The 24338-nt window shown below is 37.9% G+C and overlaps 4 protein-coding genes across 4 annotated transcripts; 3 read left to right on the top strand and 1 right to left on the bottom strand.

Annotated features, from left to right (window-relative positions):
* Positions 1-711: 711 nt before the first annotated feature.
* On the bottom strand, positions 712-4242 carry LOC101303725 (endoglucanase 11-like). Its single transcript, XM_004304045.1, has 5 exons — positions 3930-4242; positions 3609-3821; positions 3323-3523; positions 2943-3203; positions 712-1407 (listed from the first exon to the last, which is right to left on the bottom strand). Exons 1-5 carry the CDS (start codon positions 4137-4139, stop codon positions 739-741), a joined length of 1554 nt encoding a protein of 517 aa, XP_004304093.1. The 5' UTR covers positions 4140-4242; the 3' UTR covers positions 712-738.
* Positions 4243-7350: 3108 nt separating this feature from the next.
* On the top strand, positions 7351-10876 carry LOC101303437 (probable plastidic glucose transporter 1-like). The gene is made up of 12 exons (XM_004304044.1): positions 7351-7638; positions 7733-7850; positions 7931-8131; positions 8213-8312; positions 8479-8591; positions 8946-9039; positions 9114-9270; positions 9606-9752; positions 9840-9913; positions 10002-10090; positions 10193-10307; positions 10407-10876. Exons 1-12 carry the CDS (start codon positions 7407-7409, stop codon positions 10605-10607), a joined length of 1641 nt encoding a protein of 546 aa, XP_004304092.1. The 5' UTR covers positions 7351-7406; the 3' UTR covers positions 10608-10876.
* An 853-nt stretch (positions 10877-11729) lies between these two features.
* On the top strand, positions 11730-16025 carry LOC101294688. The gene is made up of 10 exons (XM_004305937.1): positions 11730-11909; positions 12183-12336; positions 12458-12632; positions 12993-13108; positions 13287-13346; positions 14043-14184; positions 14657-14723; positions 15250-15321; positions 15467-15532; positions 15795-16025. The coding sequence occupies exons 1-10, from the start codon at positions 11730-11732 to the stop codon at positions 15924-15926; spliced, it is 1164 nt and encodes a 387-aa protein (XP_004305985.1). The 3' UTR covers positions 15927-16025.
* Positions 16026-17962: 1937 nt separating this feature from the next.
* On the top strand, positions 17963-23043 carry LOC101302852 (nucleobase-ascorbate transporter 1-like). Its single transcript, XM_004304042.1, has 14 exons — positions 17963-18038; positions 18951-19048; positions 19166-19342; positions 19854-19954; positions 20044-20119; positions 20630-20689; positions 20779-20966; positions 21052-21148; positions 21318-21404; positions 21953-22011; positions 22105-22196; positions 22427-22504; positions 22584-22744; positions 22831-23043. Exons 1-14 carry the CDS (start codon positions 17963-17965, stop codon positions 23041-23043), a joined length of 1563 nt encoding a protein of 520 aa, XP_004304090.1.
* Positions 23044-24338: the final 1295 nt, after the last annotated feature.

The following is a 24338-nucleotide window of genomic DNA, read 5'->3' as shown; positions in this document are numbered from 1 at the left end:
CCCCAAATCCCATTTGGAATAACTCCCTCAAATCTACTAATCCTAAGATTTTCCTGTTGGAAGAGAGACATACCATGAACCTCCTGCCAAATCAAGAAGCCTAAAATCCACAAAAGAAAATCCATTAATAGTCTGCAGGACCATAAACAATATCATGCATCTTGCAGCATTTTATATTTTCTTCATTATCTTTCTTAAAATCTTGGAAGTACCAAGTCATCGATCAAAACATGCTTCACCCACCATACAAATGTCTTCCATGAGTTCCGTCTCTTGCTCACAAAGATAATCTTGTGTCATCCATAGGCGAATCAACTCAAGTGTATCAATTTGATAAGTTTTCGGAAAAGTAGTACTGTACTGATTAAGTTACTTTTTAAGTTGCTCTGCATTGTCCATCAGTGTAAGATATTTGGGTAATTAAAAGTTTTTAACTATCTGTAGGAAGATATCGGAGCAATGATCACCATCCTGGAAATTTAACCTGTTCTGGCACTCATTTGAGCATAGTGGAGTGTGGCTTCCTTTCAGCTACAATACAGAAGTGTAGAGCACTTGTGTCTCAAGTGAAAATATGGAGCATATGTATTATAGACACTTAAAACAGTGAAGGTTACAAGATGGGGTAGAACACCTTTTAATTAGTTCAGCCACCATCACAAAATCAAAACAAAACAAAACAAAACAAAGGGCTTTAACATAAAACCCAAGCACTATGTTTTCTGTTCCACATTGTACCTAGTAAGAAGCAACTAAACCCAAATCCTGACTATGGTCCAACTCCTTTTGGACCTCTAATTCTGAAAACTTAGCAAAAACCCCAACTAATGGTGCTGTATTATATGTACAGGCTTCTGTCTGCATATAATTGTCCCTCTGATCCAAAAAATTGTCATGAGAATCAGGCCCTCCAACTAAAGCCCCTACCAAAACATTAGGGTTTGGCTCAAGCCTCCCATACCAGTTATCATACCCTTGTGTACACCCAATGAAGGCTTTGTTCTCTCTATAAGACACCACAGAGGCGCCTCTATGGTGCACCCTTTGAGGGTAGTTTGAACCATATCCCACCAAGTAGCTCATGTTCGATGGGTTAGACCCTAAAATGTAATCAACCTGTGATTTTGCAAAGCTGAGGATTTCTTGGTGAGCCACTGTCCCTCCATGGCAGCTGAGCTTTTGGTTCGAGCTTTTAAGGAAATCTGAATACATGGTTAGAAGGAATGAAGCTGTTGAAACATACTGCATATTGTTCCATTGCCTTATGTACAATAGGCCTGCTGGTGTTCTTTCCACATTTGTGGTGTCAAGGTTCTTGTTCAGGCATGAACAGATGTAGTACTCGGCTTTCGATCTATATTTTTCCAGGATAGCACTGTGCTTCTTGTGCTTCTCTTCATTCAGCAACTGCAGAAGAGAAAATGAGTTGTGATTAGTTCATGATTAGATAGCAATGGGCTCCATATACATCATTACAAAGATTCATTATGCACCGATGATCTCTGATGTAACAGATATGAATTGTATTTGTAGACAACATCATGTGACCCATGTGTTACGTGTTTACATAGATTGTTTCAGAACTATTTATTCTCTCTTTTTGGGAGAGTTACGTGCAGTAGCAGACGAGAATAAAATTGAAACATTTATCGAATATTTTATCTACATTACTTCTTTGTATACAAATAGATGTTACGTTTTCCTATATTGTCTAATGGAACGAAATAACATCCCGTTTGACATCTTACATATAATCGATTTTGACATTCTAGAGACATGAATGGACTTAGACAGATCAAAAACGATGAATGTAATGAAATCGCAGATCAATCATTTCTTGGTGAGATTATGCAGAGCTGTGTGGGTCATTCTGATAGAGGTAGAAGTGTAGAACTAAGCTGGAGGGTTGTGTGCCTCATCTAACAGACACTTGGCCTTAAATGAAACCATTGCATCCACTCACTCAGTTTCACAAAAGGGCCACCCACACATGCAACACCAAGGCTCAGTCCCCACTTAGAGATTTCAAGACAAGATTGATTATATCAGCGACCTTACTTACTACACTCCATGATGACATCTACTGTTCCTAAATGCAGCATATATATCATCTCCCCCATCTTCGCTTTCACAGTGCCTATTCCCCTGCCCAGGCATATCAGCTTTGAGCTTTCTACAAGCACTCGGCATATGACAAGTGTGGCATGCTTTTGCTTAGAATCACATAAAGGCAGTGCTGCCATGCTCAGCATCATTTTGCACATGGTTTTGTGCCGGAAGATAGTTTCTTTGTTTCTATTTTTTCTGGTTAAACCCTGGCTATATGCCTTAATTGGGGGTTGCTCAATGTGCCTAATTTTACAAAGTGAAAAGGAGTTCTTCAAAGTTCTGCTTCTATTATTTCTAGTTTGAAATTTGGAAAAGCAAAATCCCAAAAGGATTTGAGCTAGATAGCAAGATTGAGGCGCTATGACCTAGCTTTGTAACCATTATACCGACCAAGGAAACAGGGTAAAGCAAAAGTTTACTGATCACAATACCAAACACATTTGCCACCAGAAAAAATAAAAATGACATGTCACAATGACCAACTTAAGGGTTCAACTCTAATGTTTTTCAGCAAATCACAAATAAAATGTTTGACGAAATATCTAAGTTGGTCTATTCATTCTTGTCACATATGTTTGAAGCGTTGTTATCATAAAAAATATATGGTATTAACCTTGAATAGTGGTCCCAAACACGAATAAGTTTTTTTCCCATCTAAACAAGCCTTTACTCGATTATAATGATGGCTTATTAGAGGTTGGGTAAGTTTAGTTAAAGTTTGTTTTATGCAAGCATATAGATTATAGAGTAATAACTACAAACCCAATAATTTGACAAAGTTAATGAAGGGTTTTGGAATTAGGCACCTCAACTAAAAAAGGAATTAGTGTTACCTTTGAAGCCATGACTTGAATACCAGCATACTTAACGTCCCAGCTGAACTCTGTTATTGCCCAACCAATGCCTCCAAAGTTCTCAGCCTCGTTAATTACATACATCAAATACTCCTCATTGTCGGTGGCCTTGTATAGCCACAAAGCTGCCCACAACAACTCATCCTTGAAACCACTCACCGACGCATAGTAGCTCTTCACCACTCCCAACCTCCCCTCCTCGTCATACTTCCCCCTATACTTGTCCCCAAACTCGAACAACTGCGTACATTTCCACAATTAGCTCCTCGATTATTAAGTACTATCAAGTACTTAGTGCGTGTAGGAATGCTAGTTATAATTAAGTAATGCATAAAGTGCCTTAATTTAGTTGGTATTACCTGTTGGGCGTGGTGTAGGAGGAGGTGGGCATAATGCGGGTTTGTTTTCTTGAACACCAAGGCCGCCGCTGCCATTGCCGCCGCGGTCTCTCCGGCAAGATCTGACCCTGGATTGTTCTGGTCGATCTTGTACGCCTGCCGGGATGTCGTCATGTCCTCCGGCCTTTGCCAGCAGTAATGGTCTGTGTCACCGTCTCCCACCTTTGACAATATGATCACAACTCCATCAGACACTGCTAAATTGTACTAACTAATTAGGCAATGCAGCAAATTTGAAATTTCTTACCTCGGCCCATAACACATTTGGACCAGTGTGAGCTTTGATGAAGTAATCAGTTCCCCATTTGATGGCCTCCATCGCGTGCTCGAGCTCACCGGCTTCGGCGATCTGCTGCCGGTATTCGATGACACTCCATGACAGCATTGTCACCGTAAAAGCCATTGGCAGACCGAACTTGACGTGATCACCGGCGTCATAATAGCCTCCTACCAAGTCCACCTATTCAACCAAATTCATAAAACACACTTACTATTTAGTACAAACCATTAAAACTCAGAAAACGACACTTCTCGACGATTGCGTCATTGTAGCAGTTTAGTACATTACCCCTTGTTCTAGGCCGTCGGTGAGGCCGGAATGGTCCCGCCAGGTGACTCTCTGGTTGTACGGCAGCCTGCCGGAGCGTTGGGATTCGAAGTAGAGGAGACTCTTGGCGAGGGCGTCGCCGTAGTTCAAAGCTTTGGCGGTGAAGGAAATGGCGAAGATGAGAGAAAGAAAGCACCATTGTGCAAAATGCTGTGGCTTGCTCTTCACCATTGTTGCTCCTCCCCTTCAAATTAAAGGAGTGAAGGGAAAATGGGGGAAAGTGGAAGAGAGGAATAGCTCACTCTCTTTTCTCTCTTTCTCGCTTTGACACTTTGAAATTTCTTTCTCTTTTTTGCGTCGTGTGAATTGTGTTTTTAAGGTGTGGGAGAGAAGAGAGAGCTAGATCGAAAGAGCTAGGTGTCTAATGCATGTGATTGACTACGCTTTCACATGAGACTGGGAGAGTGACTTTTAACAGAGCGTGATATATGCAACGGTTTCAAGCACTTTTCGATCTTCAAATTCAACATCTTTTAGTGAAAGGCGACTCTCTAAGAGAAACAAATTCAAAATCTTTAGTTAAATTCACGAGTAATTTCTTCACTCATGTTTTTAGAGAAACAAATATGACCACCGATTTTTTGTTAGTCTAATTCGGATATATTTGTCGATCTCTAGGGTTAAATGTTATTATTTGATCTCTATTAGCTTTGATATATTTTGTATTGAAGCAAAATGAATAAAATGAGAACCACTTGTATATATGTGTGGCAAGAGCTAGCTAATGGTAAACGGGCAAAGGGCTTTCGTGGTGTTATATTGCTTTGGCAAAATTGGTTATCGACCCCGACACATGATTCAAGGCTAATAAAAGCTTGATGTATGGGAGATTGGCTCAGATGTCCATGAATTATAATTTTCTTAAGATTGCTTGGATCAAAAGATTAGATATGTAAAGAGAGTACTGATGTACATATTTTGATGTGGTGGTGCAGAGGGCCATGGGGTAAAGGGTATAGCTAAGAAGTTTCTTCTGCGAAACTATATTGTATACAATTATGGGTATTGGAGAAGGGGATGTGCTGAACTGCTGAACGAGTTGTCATCATAAATGGTCTTGGGGCAGGGTTTAGGGTATTGTCTTGCAATAATTTATAAGATTATGCTGCATATGCATGCATGCGTTTTATTCTACCTCTCAGTCCATTGGAGTCATGGGAGTTTACAATTGCATACTCTTGGAGTAACATCATCAAAGTCAGCAGCTTTAGTTTACTGCAGACATTCATGCAGCATCTACTCCAGAATAGCTGAAAGTATGTTGAAACTTGAAAGTCCAAACTCAGTATTCATGAGTTCTTCTTAACACAGTGCAAATAGATTACATAAAATATCTTACCATGGTCATACTATTTCTATTCATTCATAGGTAATGTTTATTCTTTTTATCTGATAAGAGTTGAGTTATGTGCTATTTGATTGTTAATCTAGAGTACTTCACCATTTATCAGACTTGATTTTACAGTCCGGTAAAGAATGATGCATAGTTGCATACCATGACTCTATTATCAACCACAAGTAAAAAGCTAGCTTGGTTAAAAGCCTCATGAAGCATGATCGACCACCTGTACCTTTGCGACCTTCTTGATTACAATCAACGAAAAATGATTCTTACAGTGTTCTTGATTCCCATCATGTCATAATCACAGTAGCTAGCTACCTGGAAGCTACCATGCAGGAATAAAACAGCGAGTATCAAACAACCAGACAACTGACCAGTGAGATCCAGGGGCATAGTCGCATAGAGCTTGTTTACATCAAAGATTTGAAAACGAAAAAAAATAAAATAAAATCTAACGAGGTTTAGTGCTGATCATGGGTCACAGGCTAATCATGATTACAAAACCTTAATGATACGACGTAAAGAGTACCTAATTACGTCTTAATCCTCAAAGCGAAATAAGCTCCCTGGTTCAGCTAGCAGTGGACTCACGTTGACGTATCCATCAGCCACGCCAAGGCTTTGGACTCCCGAGGACTCAGTTGTCGGTGGCAAAACACCTCCACGTGGAGGCGAAGAGAACCGGGTACCCTCTATTTGCGGTGACTGGTCGGAGGAGAGGACGACCGGCTGAGCCGGTGGAAGGGGGAGCACCGAATGGACTTGCGGTGGACCTGGGCTTGTTCCCTCGCCGACAGCGCGGGAAAATTACGTAAACAGTGACTGGGATTTTTTTGGGTTCCTTTTTTTGGAATTTTTCTTTTTAAGTGGTGAGTCATGGGCACGGGGTTTGAGGTTTTCCCACCAAAAATTAAACGGAACGGAATTTGCGCATGTTTTTCTTCCGAGAAAATGTCGATGACATAGACGAGAGTTGTACTGTACCTTCTTTCGCGCCGAAACTGGGTAAGTAAGTTTGACTTTGAATTCCTAAGCGAAAGGGAAGCTGACTGGGTTGGGCTTTAAGATGTTGATGAGATCGCTTCAAAGAAGCCGGCCTAGTTTATCATCGAATATTGGGCCCAGATAAATGAACTGATGCACTAGAAGCAAAACCCATTTTCATTTAAGCTTGTAAACTTGAGATGGAACTCTTCGTATTCTTTGCTTGATCAACAAATAAGTGTAATGATGGACTTCGAGTGTAGGCACACCACAAAAATGACAGTTTCAAATCGAATCTGCATTGGAGTTTGATTGGTAGGAAGATGTACATGAGAAAGTCAAAATCCGCAATGGGGAAACATGTTAGTTTATAGGTGAGAAATGGGAAAGACAATGGTCTGACAATCTAATATCATTGTGAGCCGAGTGTCTCATATATGTCTTGAATGCTCAAAAGATGATAACAAAAGAAGGATCGAACTTAAAACCTTTAACAAAATATGTATGGGAAGAATCAATAATGCTACCACTTGAGTAATAAACTTCTCATTATTCTAGATTTTGTAGAGGTTCTCAATATCTTGACATAAAAAGCAATGTAGTATGTGAAAAAAAAAAAAAATCAGCTTGCCTAAAGTTGAGATTTTTATGTCAATAGATTCATGATCAGTCACTATTAGATTTACTTCTAAAAAAACTCGACTTAAAAATAATTTTTCCCACCATTAAATGTAAATCTAATAATGACCGACTAAATGACCATGAATCTTGATCAGTCACTGATTAAGTGATGACTGATACAAGTGATTAGAAAGATATCCTCACTCCACAAATTACAAAATTATGTACAAAATATAAATATATCAATGGATGTTTCATTCAGAGAAGAAATATCGATCAACACACTATACATCTCAACACAAAATATCTCTTCGTTGCCAAAAACATCCAAATTTAAAATATTTAAATATTCCCTCGCTGTAGCCGAACCTAAAGAGACACGTGGGATTGGTTATCCTCTACAGTTATATTTCTCAACTGGGTCCCGCCCCTCGCCCACGTGTCATTAACTATATTTTCCTCTCCAAATCACGACGATCCCGTTCCTCGAAATGTGTACTCCTCCTCCTTCTACTTTCGTCTATCCCCCAATTCCGATGTGGGTGGCTACCGTCCCTCATCTCCCTCCGGTTCTGACGATCCTCACCACCCCTCGTCCCAATCCCAACCTTTTCTATCACTCCCTTCCAAAACCAACCCCCTCTCCTAATCGCCTCCGCCTCAACATGTACAAAACATGGGCCGTGAAGAAGCAGCTCCCTCACCTTCGGATTCGAAAGCCAGGTGACGTAACTAGTCTCCGATCTCAACTTACTAATGTGTAGATTAACAATAATAATAATCATGTTGATTGTTCGGATTACACGGTGTGCTGCAGATGGTGAGAAGTTTCGGTTAGAGTTGGAAAAGAAAGGTTTGGATTTTGGATGGCTAGCTGCTTTTCCTCACGTGTTTACTGCCTCCATGTCGAATTTTCTGTTTGGCTATCACATAGGGTTAGTACCTTTGTTTTGGTTTCTGTGTGACTTGCTATGAGGAAATGTTTTTGAATTTTTGAGGTGCTTGAGTTTTGTAGGGTGATGAATGGTCCGATCGTTTCGATTGCTCGGGAGCTCGGTTTTGAAGGGAATTCGATTCTGGAGGGGCTTGTGGTGAGCATTTTTATAGTTGGTGCGTTTCTTGGGAGCATATGTTGCGGTTCGATTGTAGATAGACTTGGCTGTAGGAGGACCTTTCAGATTGACACCATTCCTTTGATTCTCGGAGCGTTGATAAGGTAATTACTGTTATACTCTGTTGGTTTTGTTTATGCGTTTTGAAATAATGCTGTTGAATGATTAGGTTTGTTTTGTGATAGTGCACAAGCGCATTCCTTGGATGAAGTACTTTTGGGCAGGTTTCTTGTTGGCCTTGGCATTGGTGTTAACACCGTTCTTGTTCCTATCTATATCTCAGAGGTGATATTTCGTTTTAGTGTTATTATTATGTTTTCTTAGAAAACATCAGACTACTGAATCGACTTGATTATAGTTTGAAAGCTTGACTTCATAAGTGTCTTCCTTCTATTCTGCATCATGTTACAGTACAGATATAGTGCGAAGTTTCTGAATTTATACCTTGCAGATTGCTCCAACAAAATATAGAGGTTCATTGGGAACTTTGTGTCAAATTGGCACATGTCTTGGGATCATTTCATCACTATGTCTTGGAATTCCCTCAGAGACTGATCCACACTGGTGAGGCTCTGCTTCCTTATTGTATCTTTTTAGTACTTGGGACTTCAATGATAGAGGACATTGTCTCTCTTCATCTCTCTCCCCATATTCAATGCCCTACGTAAACATGCGGCACGTATCCCCTCCTAACTCATATTTTGATGTGAATGACCTTCAAAGAATTGTCCTTGGCTTTCTTAAGAGTGTGCACGCTTGGCTGTCTAAAGATAGTGATACAACTAACATTATTTACGTGTGCATTTGTGAAGCATAATTTTTTGAAATTATTTTCCTCATGTTTGGAACAATTATGCTAAGCATACCACCTCCTCACTGAAATTGATTATGATTCGACATATTTTAATTGCTTTTTAGGTGGAGGACAATGCTGTATATTGCAAGTGTCCCTGGATTTGTCCTTGCATTTGGAATGGAATTTGCTGTAGATAGCCCCCGTTGGCTATGCAAGGTAAGATTATTTGTCTCTCATTATAAAACTACAAAGCTTATTCTATTACATTGTTCCTTATTCTTTTCGTACAGGTTGGGAGATTTAGCAATGCTAAAGAAGTGATCAAAAATGTTTGGGGAGCATCAGAAGTTGAAAAGGCAATTGAAGATATTCAGGCAGTAATCAAGAATGATGGTAGTGATTTGGAAAGCAGTTGGTCTGAGCTATTGGAAGAGCCAAACTTTAGAGGTTGTATCAAGGTGGACTTCATATGTCTGTCATATAAAGAAATCTTTAGGTTTAACATTGAATATCATTTAAAGATTTATGCCCATTTGTCACTTTGTGTCACATTTGTTCAACATGAAAAAGTAGAAAAACTATCAGACCTGGATAACATCATAACATGAAACGCGAAAAACTATCCTTGTCTCAAGTAGATACTGATTAGACTGTATGACATTTAGATAAACTCCTTGATTCATAATTGTGCATGCTTCTTCAAATTTTATTGAGGGATTGAGTTCACGACTAGACAAATCTGGAATTATGTAAGGACTCAGATATTTTGTGTGAGATTGCAGTTGCATGGATAGGAGGTGCCCTTTTTGCACTTCAACAGTTCGCGGGTATAAATGGTGTTCTTTACTTTTCATCATTGACTTTTCAAGATGTTGGAATTACCAGTAGTGCTTTAGCAAGCTTGCTTATTGGTGTTACCAACTTTGCAGGTATCAGATATTATGTATCTGTATGTTTGTGGAGTGAAATATGTTTCTTGAACAACCCTTCATTTGCATTGTTATTGGTCATTGCAGGAGCACTTTGTGCTTTGAACTTGATTGACAAACATGGGAGGCAGAAGCTCTTGATTGGAAGTTACTTGGGAATGGTAAGTTGGATTAGTAAATATTTTGTAGACAGTAAGAAACTTACCCTGCATATAGTTTTATGCGTTTAGAAATTTCGTCTCTGTGCAGGCACTTTCAATGTTTCTTGTGGTATATGCTATCAGTTTTCCACGCGATGGTGAACTTGGTTACAACTTATCAATACTGGGAACAGTCATGTAAGCGTGTGTTGTCTTGGTTAATGCTTTCTATTCAGTCAGGCATAAAATGTGTTGAGAGAGCCATCCATTGATGTTCTTTCTATTTTGCGTTATCATTAGGTACATATTCACCTTTGCAATAGGAGCCGGCCCAGTCACTGGTCTTATCATACCAGAACTCAGCAGTAGCAGATCACGCGGGAAGATCATGGGATTCAGTTTTTCTGTTCACTGGGTGAGCACTTGGGTTTTCTTTTCTTGAAACAAAATCTACATATGGTTTTGATTTCATATTAAATTTGTAATGGTACTTTTTCATGTCTTTGTAATTCAGATTTGCAACTTCTTGGTGGGTTTATTTTTCCTCGACTTGGTGGATAAATTTGGAGTTGCTCCAGTTTATTGTACCTTCGGCGGAGTTTCCTTGTTCGCAGCAATATTTTCTACCTACTTTATAGTTGAAACCAAAGGGCTGTCCCTCGAGGAAATAGAAATGTCACTAAGCTCTGATTTCATCTCCAGAGGCAAGAAGTGACTTTATATTGACACTCGAAGATTCTGAAGATCGAAACTGTCATGATACATCATAGATCAGATTAAAGTTTCCACGGTGGAGGTTCACAAGTTTAATACCACATTTCACATTTTGTTTTCACGTCCTGTCAATGTTAAGTTGTTATGGAATCAGAAGTTGTCTTCGAAAGAATACTATCTTTAGTGGTTAAATCAGATAGCTGAGATGTATATGGTTAAAGAAAATTTTGCTTCAACTTCTCCAGTTATATAATAGTCGTGAATTTGAGGATGTTATACTGTCAACCTCAGCCTCAGGAGTGTGGGAGCATATATTCCCTTATGGCTAAAATCGGAGCAAAGTTGATAGCATCTGCTTCTTTTACAAATGATACAACGTTTGTTTAAAGCAACTTTCACATTAATAAATTGATAACGAAATGTTTGTGGAATTGTAAACATTTACTTAAAATCAATTGGACTGATAGCTCTATACATGTATACAAGGAAATTTTTGTTGAGTATTACTAGATTGCAGATCTGCTCAGCTAAGACTAGAAAAGCGATAACCTCAACTGAGCAAAATATTAACAGGAACGAGAAAATGTTTATTTTCACAATGCAAAGGCTTTCTCAAACACCGCATATGACATATTGTGTTATTGTTAGATTGTCTTTATCAAATAACCGATAACAAAAGACATGATTGATGTCATGCAACCGTTTATATTAATGTTCTATTCATATATCAGATATTAGAAAATTATAAACACTAGATCACAAAAACTAGGAGTATGTTACTTTCTTTTCCGTAAACTATACTAGGCCTAAGTGTTGGAGAATTATTTCAAGGCTTTTATTTATCAAATAAAAAAATTTGATTTTAAGTTTTCATCCCAAATTCAGATTTTGTGCTAGGCGGGTAAATGACTCAATATTTCCCGGGAGAATTTTACAAGTGTCAGATTCCGGTTCTCGTTCAGCTCCCAGTGGGTCCCGCAGAGTGACCGCCACGTGGACACAGAGGAAGAGCCACCCAACTTGACCGTTTACGCGTGCAAAACAAAGAGAGTCGCAACAATCAGCACAACAAATTCCGCCTCCGGCAGATTGGCGTTACGGAGCTACCCAAGCTTTTCGGCGAATGGAGTCGTCGGCGGAGAGCAGCGACGTGGACCGCGACGTCGAGCTGCACGTGATCGCGCGCGAGCCGTCGGAGGCTGAAGGCGGCGCCGTCACCGAGGAGAGGTCGCCTCTGTTGTCGCAGGCCGAGAAGCCCAAAATCAACATATTCACTCTCTCCTATCCCCGGAGAAAGCCTGGTGTAAGATCTCCTCACCTCTAATCCAATCCCCATTTCCGTCTCGAAATTATTATTATTTTTTGAATCGTACATGATCATGAGCTAGGGTTTTGTTTGAATTCTGCAATGCTAGCTTTCTAGTGCTTCAAAGGCTTGTAGAATTGTTAAAGGAAGGACTTAAGAGCTTGATTGAGTGATTGCTTGGTAAAAATATTTGGAAATATAGAAGATCAAGTGATATAGTGATTAACTAATTAACTGCTGGTTTAATTGAAGTCTGTTATCTGTTTATAGGAGGAGATAATCAGATCATTTGAACCGGAGATATCGGCCGCATCTCAGTTTCTTTCGTGGGTATGGAGTGGATCTAAATACTCTGGTTTAATGTGCATGGCTATCTCTTCTACCATCTATTTTACGATGGAAGTTGTCACTGATGTTTTTTCAGGTTAGTAAGTTCTACATTCTGTCTAATTTGCATGTATATCCTGGTATCATGACTTGCTTCTGCCTCTGTCGCTGTGTTTTTCTTCATTCATTATATTTATGTTTCTGTTTTGTTATGGCAGTTCAGCCCATTCCTTTGCTTGAGGTTGCATTTACGAGATGTACAATGATATTGGTATTGTCATATATGTGGTTGAGAAAGGTTGAACAGCCATTATCTGGGCTGGGAAACGCAAAACATCTTTTGATTTCAAGAGCCTTTATGGGATATATCTCATTGATAAGTTTCATCTATTGGTAAGTAACAATTGTATCTTTTTGTATGTTCTCTTTGCTGGTAAATTTTATGTATTCTGGTGACAGTGAATTCTGAATTTTGTAAACTTCTGATCAGTGAGGTTGTGTTGAGAAACTTTGTGTTATCTTCTGATGAAGAGCAGAAAATTGGGGACAGGATAGGAATCATAGGATCCTTTCACATGAAATATTAATTGCCCAGTTGAATATCCATTTCTGTTGCTAGAGTATTCCAAGTTTAGTGTGTTTGAAATGTGTTCTAGATGGCTTGTGAAATCTTTCCTTCAAATCTTGATTATGTATAGTGAAAACTGTAAACAGCACAGAAACAACCTGAAATTGGCTTATTTGTCATTTCAGCATTCAAAGGTTATCTTTGTCTCAGGCTGTTGTACTTAGCTTAACAACTCCAATTATAGCTTCAGGTGTGGCAAGATTCATTCTACATGAGACTTATAAAGTTGCAGAGATTGGAGGTATTAGTATTTAATGTTTATAACTTCTGTTTCTTCTATTTTCAGAGTAATGTTGCATGATATGTAATATGTATTAGGTACTTGGGTCCTTAATAAAGTTGTTAGCTTCTGGAAAGTTCTTAATATGAAGTTTATTAGGCAGGCAGTGACTGCTTCGTTAACTGTCATTCATTTCCAGGTCTTGCGTGCAGTTTCTTTGGTGTGCTTTTCATTTTTCGACAATTGCTTACTACACAAGGTACAGAAGTGAGTTAACATATTCTATGTTAGACATTGCATGTGATGTTCTGAATATGTAGCGAGAGATTGATCAAACCTATGTCCTCTAAATCTTAATACAAGCAAATAATATTAGGTTACTGACCTACAAGTCTGCCATGCATACAAGGATTATCCCATTTTCCGCTTTCTGCTAGAAAGCTATTATCATACAGTACTCCACCAAGTGAAAATATACTTTGACTTTTTCATGAATGGGCGAAAATATGTTCATAATTTCAGTGTCTTGCTCCTTGTAACGTCTACCAGATATTGTTAGTGTATTCTATATGCCCATGTTATCATGTATGCGTGAATAGATCACGTACTAGTTTGAGAGAATACTGTGCATGTAAATCTTTTAAGTTTTGGACTTTGAACATATATGTATGAGTGAAAGAAATTTTAATGCATATGGAATGGATGAAAGTTTAGTAAATAATGTGTAGCTAGTGGATTATTAATTATCAACAGCTAGCAGATTAATGCTTGTATTAAAAAAATTGTCAGCTTTATTTTCATTTCTTTTCTCATGACCCTTTCTTTGTCCTTTATTATAGCTTATAGTCGAAAATCAGTCTGATAAATCATCTGCATGCAATAATGAGTAATTTGGGATTTTATCACTCTTACTAAAATTGTGCAACACTAACTATGGACTGTGCATGAGGAATAGATCAACATGGTGAAAGAAATAGTAAAAGTATCACTGAAAGCGGCCATATATATGCAATCTTAGCCGGTTCACTTTCATCATTAACCGGTGGAATCAGCTACTGTTTAATAAGGGCTGGAGCAAACTCATGTGACCAGCCACTGTAAGATTACTCAGTACCCCTCTTTTTTCTTCTTCTGTGAATTTAAATCCTGAACTAAAAACGTCTGATTTTTGCAATACTGTACACATGATCAATGCTAGAAACTTTAAGCCATATAAAATAATCTGCTTGTTTCTTTTACTCCACTAAAGTTTGATGTTCTCTAGTGGAACAAGAGGTCATACTTTCTCATTGTGTTTGTGACACATGCAGTATCGTTAATCCATTATAAATTGAGTTTTTTTTTCATAACAAAAAATGTAATCTATTAAACTTTATGAAATATGTGTCTACCTGTTTTGGTTTCTTGGTTATCAAGGAGAAGAAAGATTAAAAGAACTAAAGCAATTCTACATTTGCATTTGTAGTGGTGATACCCCAGCATTTTTGCATCTCTGTTACATTACTATTTTGGAAAATGTAGAAAACAAAGTCTCATGTCATCCTGATAAGCTGTCTTGTCAATTTTCAGGTTGACAGTCTTTTCATTTAGTTTGCTGGCTAGTCCTGCTGCAGGAATTTGTCTTTTTGCCTTTGAGGTAAGTTGATGTCATTATTGTAATGCTGTGCTTCACAATATTGTTATACATTACAATGTCCACATTTCACGTACATTGTATCAGTGATTTCATAGTGATTGAAGATGAGGATATGTATAATATTTATTTTTGATAAAGGGAGGGGTGAGAGTCCGAACTCTTTCCACAAGAAGTTACTAAGAACAACATTTTCTAATGCATCCAAAAAGTGATCTTGTCCAATTATAGTATTGTTGATGGATGCTGTCCTATCTTGTGGGGAAACTTCTCATATCCCTCCAGTTTTTTTTTCCCAAACAAGAGTTTTCTTTCATTTAAAGTATGATTTAGGAATTTATAAGTTGGTATCCATTATGATTTCTTACTCCTAAAAATATGTGAGCTGGATGCAGAGTGTTTGTTTTGGTGCAGTCATCTAAGTTTTATTTTTTTCATTGTTATAATAGCTTAGAGTAACATATATAACTTCAATGCTTTCTGGTTATTGCCCATTCAAGTTTCTCTAATGCTTATGCTTCCTTTGCAGACGTTTGTATTCCCAAGTTTTTACTCATTTTCACTTATGCTCGTACTTGGCGTTCTAGCCTTTTTTGCGGAGGTGATGTGGTGAACTATTGTGCATCTTTCTTTTTATGTCACTCGCAGAACTATGATGCAATAAAGCATGCACTAGTTTATAGACTTCTGTTTCTAATAATACTCCAGCAGTTACGGAGTTCTGAACCTTGTGTCCTGGAATTCAGGTATTTTTAGCACGTGGGCTGCAGCTTGAGAAAACTAGCAAAGTTACAAATGTTCTATACATGGAGGTATGAGCCTGTAGCCTGTTTGCATGTAAAATGCTTAGTCTGATCTAATCCAGCTAGAGTATGGAATGTATGGGGGATGGGGAAAACAGGCAATTGGGAAAGCAGTATTAGTTATTATGTTTAATTAGAAAAGAAACAGAAGGAGATGCATCCAACATTTGAAATTTTTTTGATTAGTCACAATTTCTAATGTTTTCATATTTTATGTAATCTGTTAACAACATACACACCCAGTTAGTCCCTTTTATTTTCTCTGTTTCAGGCTGCCTTGTCACAACTCTGGGTCATTGGTTCTGCAAGAATAGCACCAACTTTTGGTCGAATTTTTGGTTGCTTGCTTATTTTAATTTCCGTTTTTGGCACCATGTATATTGGACCTGATAAAGAGGACTGAGAACAAAACTCTTCTGATTTGTTGAGAGGTATGCTTCTCATTTTGATACCCATTCTTGGTTGTGCTCAACCTGTTCATTTAGATTCTAGAGAAAAGAGGAATTCTTATATAAATCATTCACATTTTTGCCTCAATATGATTTTCTCTACCTCTCCAATCTTTCAATACAGCAAGAAAATTGGCCCTCTGGCTGGCTAGAAAAACTTTTAATGTTGTAACGAAGACCAGCGCAAATATGACTATGAGATATGAGTTTCAAATATCATTGCCGCAGATATACTGTTCTGTGTATATGAATTTGTCTGTGTAACAAAATCTGAAACTTTAAATTCAGAGCAAGTGACGAAATTATTGCTAGTTAATACGGAGAGTACTAGAGAGTGACGACTCAGTTGCAGAAAGCATTATTTGTAGCCAATAATCAGTATTTCTGACAATATTCCCTTCCCTTTCTTTCCAGGTAAATAATTCATGAAACATTATTGCCATAGATGCGTTAACAAGGCCAACAAAGGCCTTGCACAGTTTGAAACGTTAGCATGATTTTAGGTCTCACTTCATCTTTTGTCCTTGTACTATAATCGGATGGGAATTTCATCTTTTAAAATTTCACCTATTTTGGTTATAAATGTTAAATTTCGTCAAAGTTCCACTAAAAGTCGCGCGTACATTACTCATATACAATTTTAGTCAAGTAACTAGGAAAATTCTCATACGTGCAAGTTATATGTGATATCTTTTTGAAGATTTAACAAAACAAGATAAAAGAAATTCAAACAACGAGTAAATTTAAAACTTTAAACTTTAAACAACGAGTAAGCTTGATACTTGATGACTAAAAGTAACATTAAGTTGGTTTTACTGAAGCAAAATAGTAAAATACAGGATGATGAAGTCATGACTATGACTACAAAGGTCCATCACTCTTTCACTAAAACGTCCCCAAAAAAAGTGGCTCCTTTTGACAACAAAACGACCTACAAAAGAACCCAAATTGAACCCTATCTTATTTCTTCCATTTCAGAAAGTTTCAAAGCCCCCACATTTTTAGGCTCGGCAAAGCATCCAAGTCCCATAATAATAGAGAAAGATTTCCATAAAACCAAAAAAACAAACAAAGATTCTTATCTGGTATGATTTGAAAACGAAATATGAACACCAACAGATTGGGGTTTCTTCTTCTTTTTTTTTACAATTTTTTTCTTTTTCAAAATTTAAAATCTCTATGGGAATCGGATTTTGTGGGAAAAGGGAAGCGAATGTCATGCTCGTGGTGGGAAACTGGGAATATTATTTACAGAAGGAAGCCCCAGCCGAAAGCTCGCACGTGACACCCCACCTCCTTTGACTTTCCTCACTCTCCCCACTCTACCCCCCTCTTCACCTCATATTTACACTCCTTGCCACTACTTCCCCAAGTACTAACCAAAACAAAGCCATTAACTTCTGTCATAAATTTCCACCTGGCTTGAACCATAACCTCAACAACTCACTGCAAACACTAATTAGTTTACCAATAATAACCTCCCATTTTAACCAAGGGTTAAACTGGTGTTTCAAACTGGGTTTTTTTTTACTGTAGGCAACCAAGTGGTGATGGCCTCAATCAGTCACTTTGGTGATGATGTAATAAGGTACTGAAGCACAGTCTAAATCAGTCATGGAGATTTACTATCCTTGCGGGGCCCTAAAAAGACCTTGCCAAAAAGATTTTGCCGTACTACGAAAGGTGGGGGGGGATAAAAGCGTCTTTTCAAAGTGATATTCCAATGAGAAAAGATTGTGGGGGATGGGGATGTAGGGGGCAAATGTGTAATCTTGAAGACTGTTTAAAGGAGCAGTCTTTGGTTCTCTCTCTATCCCTCTCTGCTTTGCATGTTGTTGTTTCTTCTCTGCTAGTGTGCTCACTCACTTTATATCTGGAGCCCTTTTTTTTCTTCTCACTTTGGTCCCTTTGTTCTTCTTCTCCATTCTTCTTTTGGTTTCTTCCTGGGTTTTATTTTCTGAGGGACCTTTGCCTTTCAGAGCTTCCATCAATGGCTGACATTACACACCCTCCAATGGACCAGCTCCAGGACCTTGAGTATTGCATAGACTCCAACCCTCCTTGGGGTATGTGCTGTCTCTTCTCTCTCTCTCTTCTTTTGTTATTTTCATCATTTGTAGAGATATATGTTTTGAATATGAAATGGGCATGTGGCTCTTCAGCTAGGCTCTGTTTACTCTCTGTTTCAGAGTTTTTAATCTGGGTTTGGGTTTCATGAGGGCAATGATCACTGTGGAAGGAGAAATGGGGTTGTCGTTGCTTGGTAGCTTTAATCATTTCTGGGATTGTAGTCAGTGGTATTTCTTCAGCTAGTGTAGATTGAAGCAATGTGGCATTACAAGCTTGATACTGTAAGATGAAGAATCCTTATTTAATCATTTTAATGGAAAGAGCAAGTTTTGGAGGTGTGTATGGTTGAGTGTCTTGGTTGTTCTATGAGTACTGAGCAATATAGTTAATTTTATCATATTGAGTTTGGTAGGATTTGGGAGAGATTAATATATGAACTTTGTTTTGTTCATGAGAGATTATAATAAAGAAATAAAAGTTTTGTACATGTAACTGGGTTGGTGTAAGTTAATGTGGCGCATCATAAATGAAAGTTCGAGCTGTAGGTATAAGTGGTACTGCTAAAGATGCTACAATGAGTTTGTCTCCTCATTTCTTTTTTGGGGTGTGAGACTTTTTTTTCTGGGCTATAAAACAGAGGTTTGGTAGGGATCAAGGTTAATGTGTTGAAGATTTTAGGAATGTGCGATTGTAAGTCCCTTTTTAGCTGTTAGGAGAAAGCTTCTACATTTCTCATATACCATTTGAATTGTGAATGTGACACACATTTTCAGATGATGGTTGGTCATGGCATGATTGAAAGGAAACAATTGTTCTGCAAGAAAAAGTTTTTAGGGGGATTAAGAAGTTTGACACTTGATCGCTTTTATCCCTCACTTTTAGATATGATTCAAGCTTTTGTCTTGCAGCTGAAACCATAGTTCTGGCATTTCAAAACTACATTGTGATGCTTGGCACAAGTGTAATGGTCCCTTCATTACTTGTCCCTGCAATGGGTGGAAGTGATGTAAGCTGTTTTTCTTGAAAATTGATAGCTTTATACTTTTGTGGTCAATTTTGATTGATTTTTCTACATTCTGTAAAGTATTTGATTAAAGAAAAACATTTTCTTGTTCACAAACAGGGTGATAAAGCACGAGTAATACAGACTCTCCTCTTCGTTGCTGGAATTAAGACACTTCTCCAAGCACTTTTTGGAACCAGGCTACCCGCTGTAGTTGGAGGCTCCTTTGCTTATGTTGTTCCAATAGCCTACATTATAAACGACTCCAAGTTCCATCGGATTACTGATAATCATGAAGTAAGTAACTAACTGACTATCCTTGTACTTTCCCCTTTCTACATGGGAAGTGGGTCTGGAAATCTTGTGGAATTAAACATGAATATTTAGTAGAGGCCTGCTTTAGGTTGAATGGTGTCGTTGTAGCGATGTCATCTTAGGATAAAGACCTATGGTTTCAATGGGGCCAAGTTTCCTAAAAGGGTGTTAAGTTATAGGGGTTTACTTCTCTGTATGATGCAAAATGGTCACTGCCAGAACTAGTAAAGGTACTTAAATGCACGTTTTCAAGAAGCTTAGCAAAAGTTGAGAAATGCACTTTAAATATATGTACATAAGAGTCATTTGAAGACTAATAACACTCATGAATGGGTGCATGCAGTATACAAATTTTGTGACCTTGATAATACAATCATGTCAGTGTAAACCTCAATCCCATTATGCATTTATTTCATATTTAGCAATTGTACTTAAGCACCTTTCTTATTTGGTAGGGTATTGAAAGAGATCTTCCCATGTCATTGGTTTGCAGAGATTTTTACAAACAATGCGTGCTATCCAAGGAGCTCTAATTGTAGCTTCAAGCATACAAATCATTCTGGGTTACAGCCAAGTTTGGGGGCTCTTCTCACGGTATGTCAATAGTAGAAAACCAATGATGGGAATTGTGTGCTTTTATTTTATGATTGATTAATGCAATATCAGACGGGGTTGTTCTGCAGGTTTTTCAGTCCTCTTGGCATGGCACCTGTAGTTGGATTAGTTGGTTTAGGATTATTTGAACGTGGATTTCCAGAGGTAAATCTTTCTAGAAGAAGCAACTTTTCTTTCCATTGGGTCGAACTTCTTGGACTTCCCTGCCATGTGGCCTTAAAAAACAACAGTTTTATCTTCTAGAAAATCACAAAGCTTTCGTCCATTTATTCCATGAAGGTATACAGTTCTGGCAATTAACTAGAAGAGGATCACATTGAGGATTCAGTATTTCTATTGCTTCATCTTTTCATAAGATGTATTTTTGTGAATTGTCAATATTAAATTCTTCATATTTTCAGTAGTCTTTGTTCCAATCCATCAATGAACTTTTGAATTATATCTAAATCTGTGAGTAATGTTTATATTTCAACCATGAAACATTAGAACCTGGTGAGAACTGAACCATATGGACTCTGTAAATAAGGATGCTTCATTGTGCTCATTCTTTTTCCCATATCCATGATGGCTAGCTGATATTCCTCTTTTAGAATGTATCTATTCATTCTCTTTAATAGATAGTCCTCTGTTAGTAAAAAGTTTCCATCTTTCCAGCTGGGGAAGTGTGTGGAAATTGGAATTCCAATGCTGTTGTTGGTCATCGGGTTTTCTCAAGTAAGTAATTTATAAGTACTACGTTTTTGACACCTCCATTATCTTTCTTCTATTTTTTGTGATGAAAGTATTCATTGTGATATTTTCAGTATCTGAAGCATGTGAGACCACTTAGAGATGTCCCCATCTTTGAACGGTTTCCAGTATTGATTTGTATCTCAATCATTTGGATCTATTCCCTAATCTTAACTGCTAGTGGGGCTTACCAAGACAAACCCGATAGAACACAAGTCAGCTGTCGTACCGATAGAGCAAATCTCATATCAACTGCCCCATGGTATGCCCAAGAATAACATGCCTTGTTATAACGTGTCTTCGGATTTTTAATTCACGTTTTTGAGATCCTTTTATTATGCTGTCAGGTTCAAGTTTCCATATCCACTGCAGTGGGGTCCACCTACATTTTCTGCTGGTCACTCATTTGCAATGATGTCTGCAGTTCTTGTTTCCATGGTTGAGGTATGTATCAAGTTCTGGAAGAGTGGAAGTAACACACTATTATGTCGTTTATTGATGATGTGATATATATCATATCAAAACTTTAACAGCCTTATTCTATGATCGTGTTAGTTTTCACATTTAACATGACTAGGAGTGAATCTTTCATCTAAAGCACTTCTTATTGCAGTCAACTGGCGCATACAAGGCTGCATCCAGATTGGCGATTGCCACTCCTCCTCCTGCTTATGTTTTGAGCAGGGGTATAGGCTGGCAGGTACCTCATGACAGTTTTTCTATGTAGTTTTGTTATTTTGACATGTGTTGTGCTAGCATCTTGAGTTTAATTGTAAATCTTATAAAATGAACACTGAAATGAACTAATTTGTTCTATGAAATGCTCCAACCTTTCTCCCCTTATCTCAATGGAGGTATGAAAAGATTGCCCAAATGTTAAGAGCACTAGAAAGTATTTTGCCAAAAGATTTTGCTTGCTTAATCTTGAAAATTCTTATACATTTTTGAAATTGTCCTCCATCACTGCAATGAAAAGGACAGCACAATTATATTTTTATAGATAAAGTTTAGGGAAAAAAAATCAATCTCCAGATACTAATATATGTTGGGATTGTTTCTCGATCGATCATTAGTCCAGAAATAGTAATTCCAAAGGGTTAACTTGTTATATAGAAAATGATTCACCAAACTCCCATTACAACAGATTTTTTTTTGGTAACAAATAGCATGGGGTTTTATAAGTATTTCCAGAATGTATTTAATGCAAAAAGGTAACTGTTTAGTTTTTACACTGTTCAATGTTGGCAGGGAATCGGTGTTCTGCTTGATGGACTTTATGGAACAGGCACTGGTTCAACTGTTTCTGTGTAAGACACCATATTAGGTTCCTACAAAGCTTGCTTTTGTGGTCTTCTTTCTGTTTAACATTAGTTTGATTGAGATATGGTCATGTATATCAGGGAAAACGTTGGACTCCTTGGACTGACACGAGTTGGAAGTCGTAGAGTTGTTCAAATTTCTGCTGGATTTATGATATTCTTCTCCACCTTAGGTTAGTTTTTATTATTAACTTACTGAGCCAATAAATTCATGGTAAGGTAGAAAGGTTGCTTCTAACTGCAACATATAATAGCTAGGTTTGCATGAAAATTCAAGCAGACTTTGTACTTGAGAAACCAAATTGATATTCTGCTACAGTTGCATGTTTAACTTAATGGTTTCGGATATGGTGGTGTACAAAAGATATTGTTCATGGTTTATTCCTCTCTAAAATTGTTCCAGGTAAATTTGGAGCTGTATTTGCATCCATACCTGCCCCTATATATGCTGCACTATACTGCATTCTCTTCGGACTTGTGGGTATGCACGTTATGAGCTTACTTAAGGTTATCCATTGAATTCTTCACTCTCATCATAAATATTCCTTGTCCATTTGCAGCTTCAGTGGGATTATCATTTCTTCAGTTCACAAATATGAATTCCATGAGAAACCTCATAATTACCGGGCTTTCGCTATTCCTCGGGATATCAGTTCCCCACTTTTTCAGTGAATATTGGAATCCTGCCCATCATGGTCTTGTTCATACCAATGCTGGATGGGTGAGTAATGTTGCCAGCAAACTTATTTATGGAGAATGTGTAGTATTTTAAATTTTAATACTATGTTACTGTGTGTTTTTTTGCAGTTCAATGCATTTTTGAATACAATATTCTCGTCTCCTGCTACTGTCGGGTTGATAGTGGCAGTGTTTCTTGATAACACGATAGAGGTTGAGAAAGCAAAGAAAGACAGAGGAATGCCATGGTGGGTTAAGTTCAGAACATTTCGAGGAGACAGTAGAAATGAAGAGTTCTACACTTTGCCGTTTAATCTCAACAGGTTCTTCCCACCTACGTAGCACTCAGGCAGCACATTTCAGGAAAACTACACCTGATTAGTTCCTTCTGCATCACCCTAATTCTAACATGAGTAAACAGCTTCATTAGAGTAGTAGACTAGTAGTACATTCAAGATTCAAGAATACTCTTAGCAAGTGGCAAATTTTCTTTAGCTTCACTATTTTTTTGAGGGCCTTGCATTACAGGTCTAGAATAGGATTGTAGAGCATTTCATGATCCATGCTTTTTGTAGACGATGCAAATAATTAAGAAGGAATGCAATCTTCCTCTTCTCTCCCAGTGAAAGTTGGAAATTTCTCAGAAATGGAGATTTGACTCGAATCTCGTATGCTATTCTGAAACAAAAATATCATTGTGCAGTCTAGGTTTTAGATGAATATTGAAATTTAGCCAGTAATTTGAATTCAATATCAATACATTATAAATCCCTCACATCCCTCACATTGAAACTAGATGTGCCACCTTTTGGGGTGTCACCTATATTCCACCTTGTGTGGCAGCTGATTCATGAACGAGAAGGCGCAATCACAATGTGTACATCTTGGTTTCTGTCTCTGAAACTGGGAAGCAGGGAATTCCATAAGCTTTCTGTATGTCTATCACAAACCACCTCCTCTAACTGCTTCAAATTCAATACCGATAGAGACAGCTTCTTCAATGACCAGCAATTTCTCATGTCTATCTTTCTTAGACTCCTCAATTCACCAATGTGTTCAGGTAACTCCTTAATGCGGGTGCAATTAAACATGTGTAGGAAGTTCAACTTGTTTAGGTTTTTGAGCGATGGTGGAAGCGATGAAAGACCAATCATTGACCTCAGCCTCAATGATTCTAAATTGACCAAATTTCCAATAGGCAAGCAATCATCATGGAAAGTACTATGATTTTGAGTGATGGTATCAGATTACATATCAGAAGAACGTCATCAGTGTACACCTCTTCAAGATTTGGAAAAGTGTAGTGAAGTTTGAGATCCCAATCTTAAAAGCAGTGGATACAAACCAACTTCCTTAGACTCTTCAATTGGATGGAGTTACACAACTTGGATGAAACTGTGAGGTTCTCTAATCTCAGTCTCTTCAGATTGGATAACCAACTTAGTACTTGAAAACTGAAAACAAACCTCGAGTAAATTCTCATCATTTCGTGATTACTAGTACCTTCAAATTCTCCATTTTCTTCACAATTCCGGGTATAGCAAAATTGCCTCTCCCCCGGAAATTCAAGACCAGTACCACTGTTTCTGGCAGATGCATGTTGGGCCATTTCAAAGTTGAGGACTCTCCATCTACAT

The sequence above is a fragment of the Fragaria vesca genome, linkage group LG6 (genome assembly GCF_000184155.1).
Source record: "Fragaria vesca subsp. vesca linkage group LG6, FraVesHawaii_1.0, whole genome shotgun sequence".
Taxonomy (NCBI): domain Eukaryota; kingdom Viridiplantae; phylum Streptophyta; class Magnoliopsida; order Rosales; family Rosaceae; genus Fragaria; species Fragaria vesca.
Note: the sequence above shows the minus strand (reverse complement) of the source record. Positions and strands in the feature narration are given on the sequence as shown.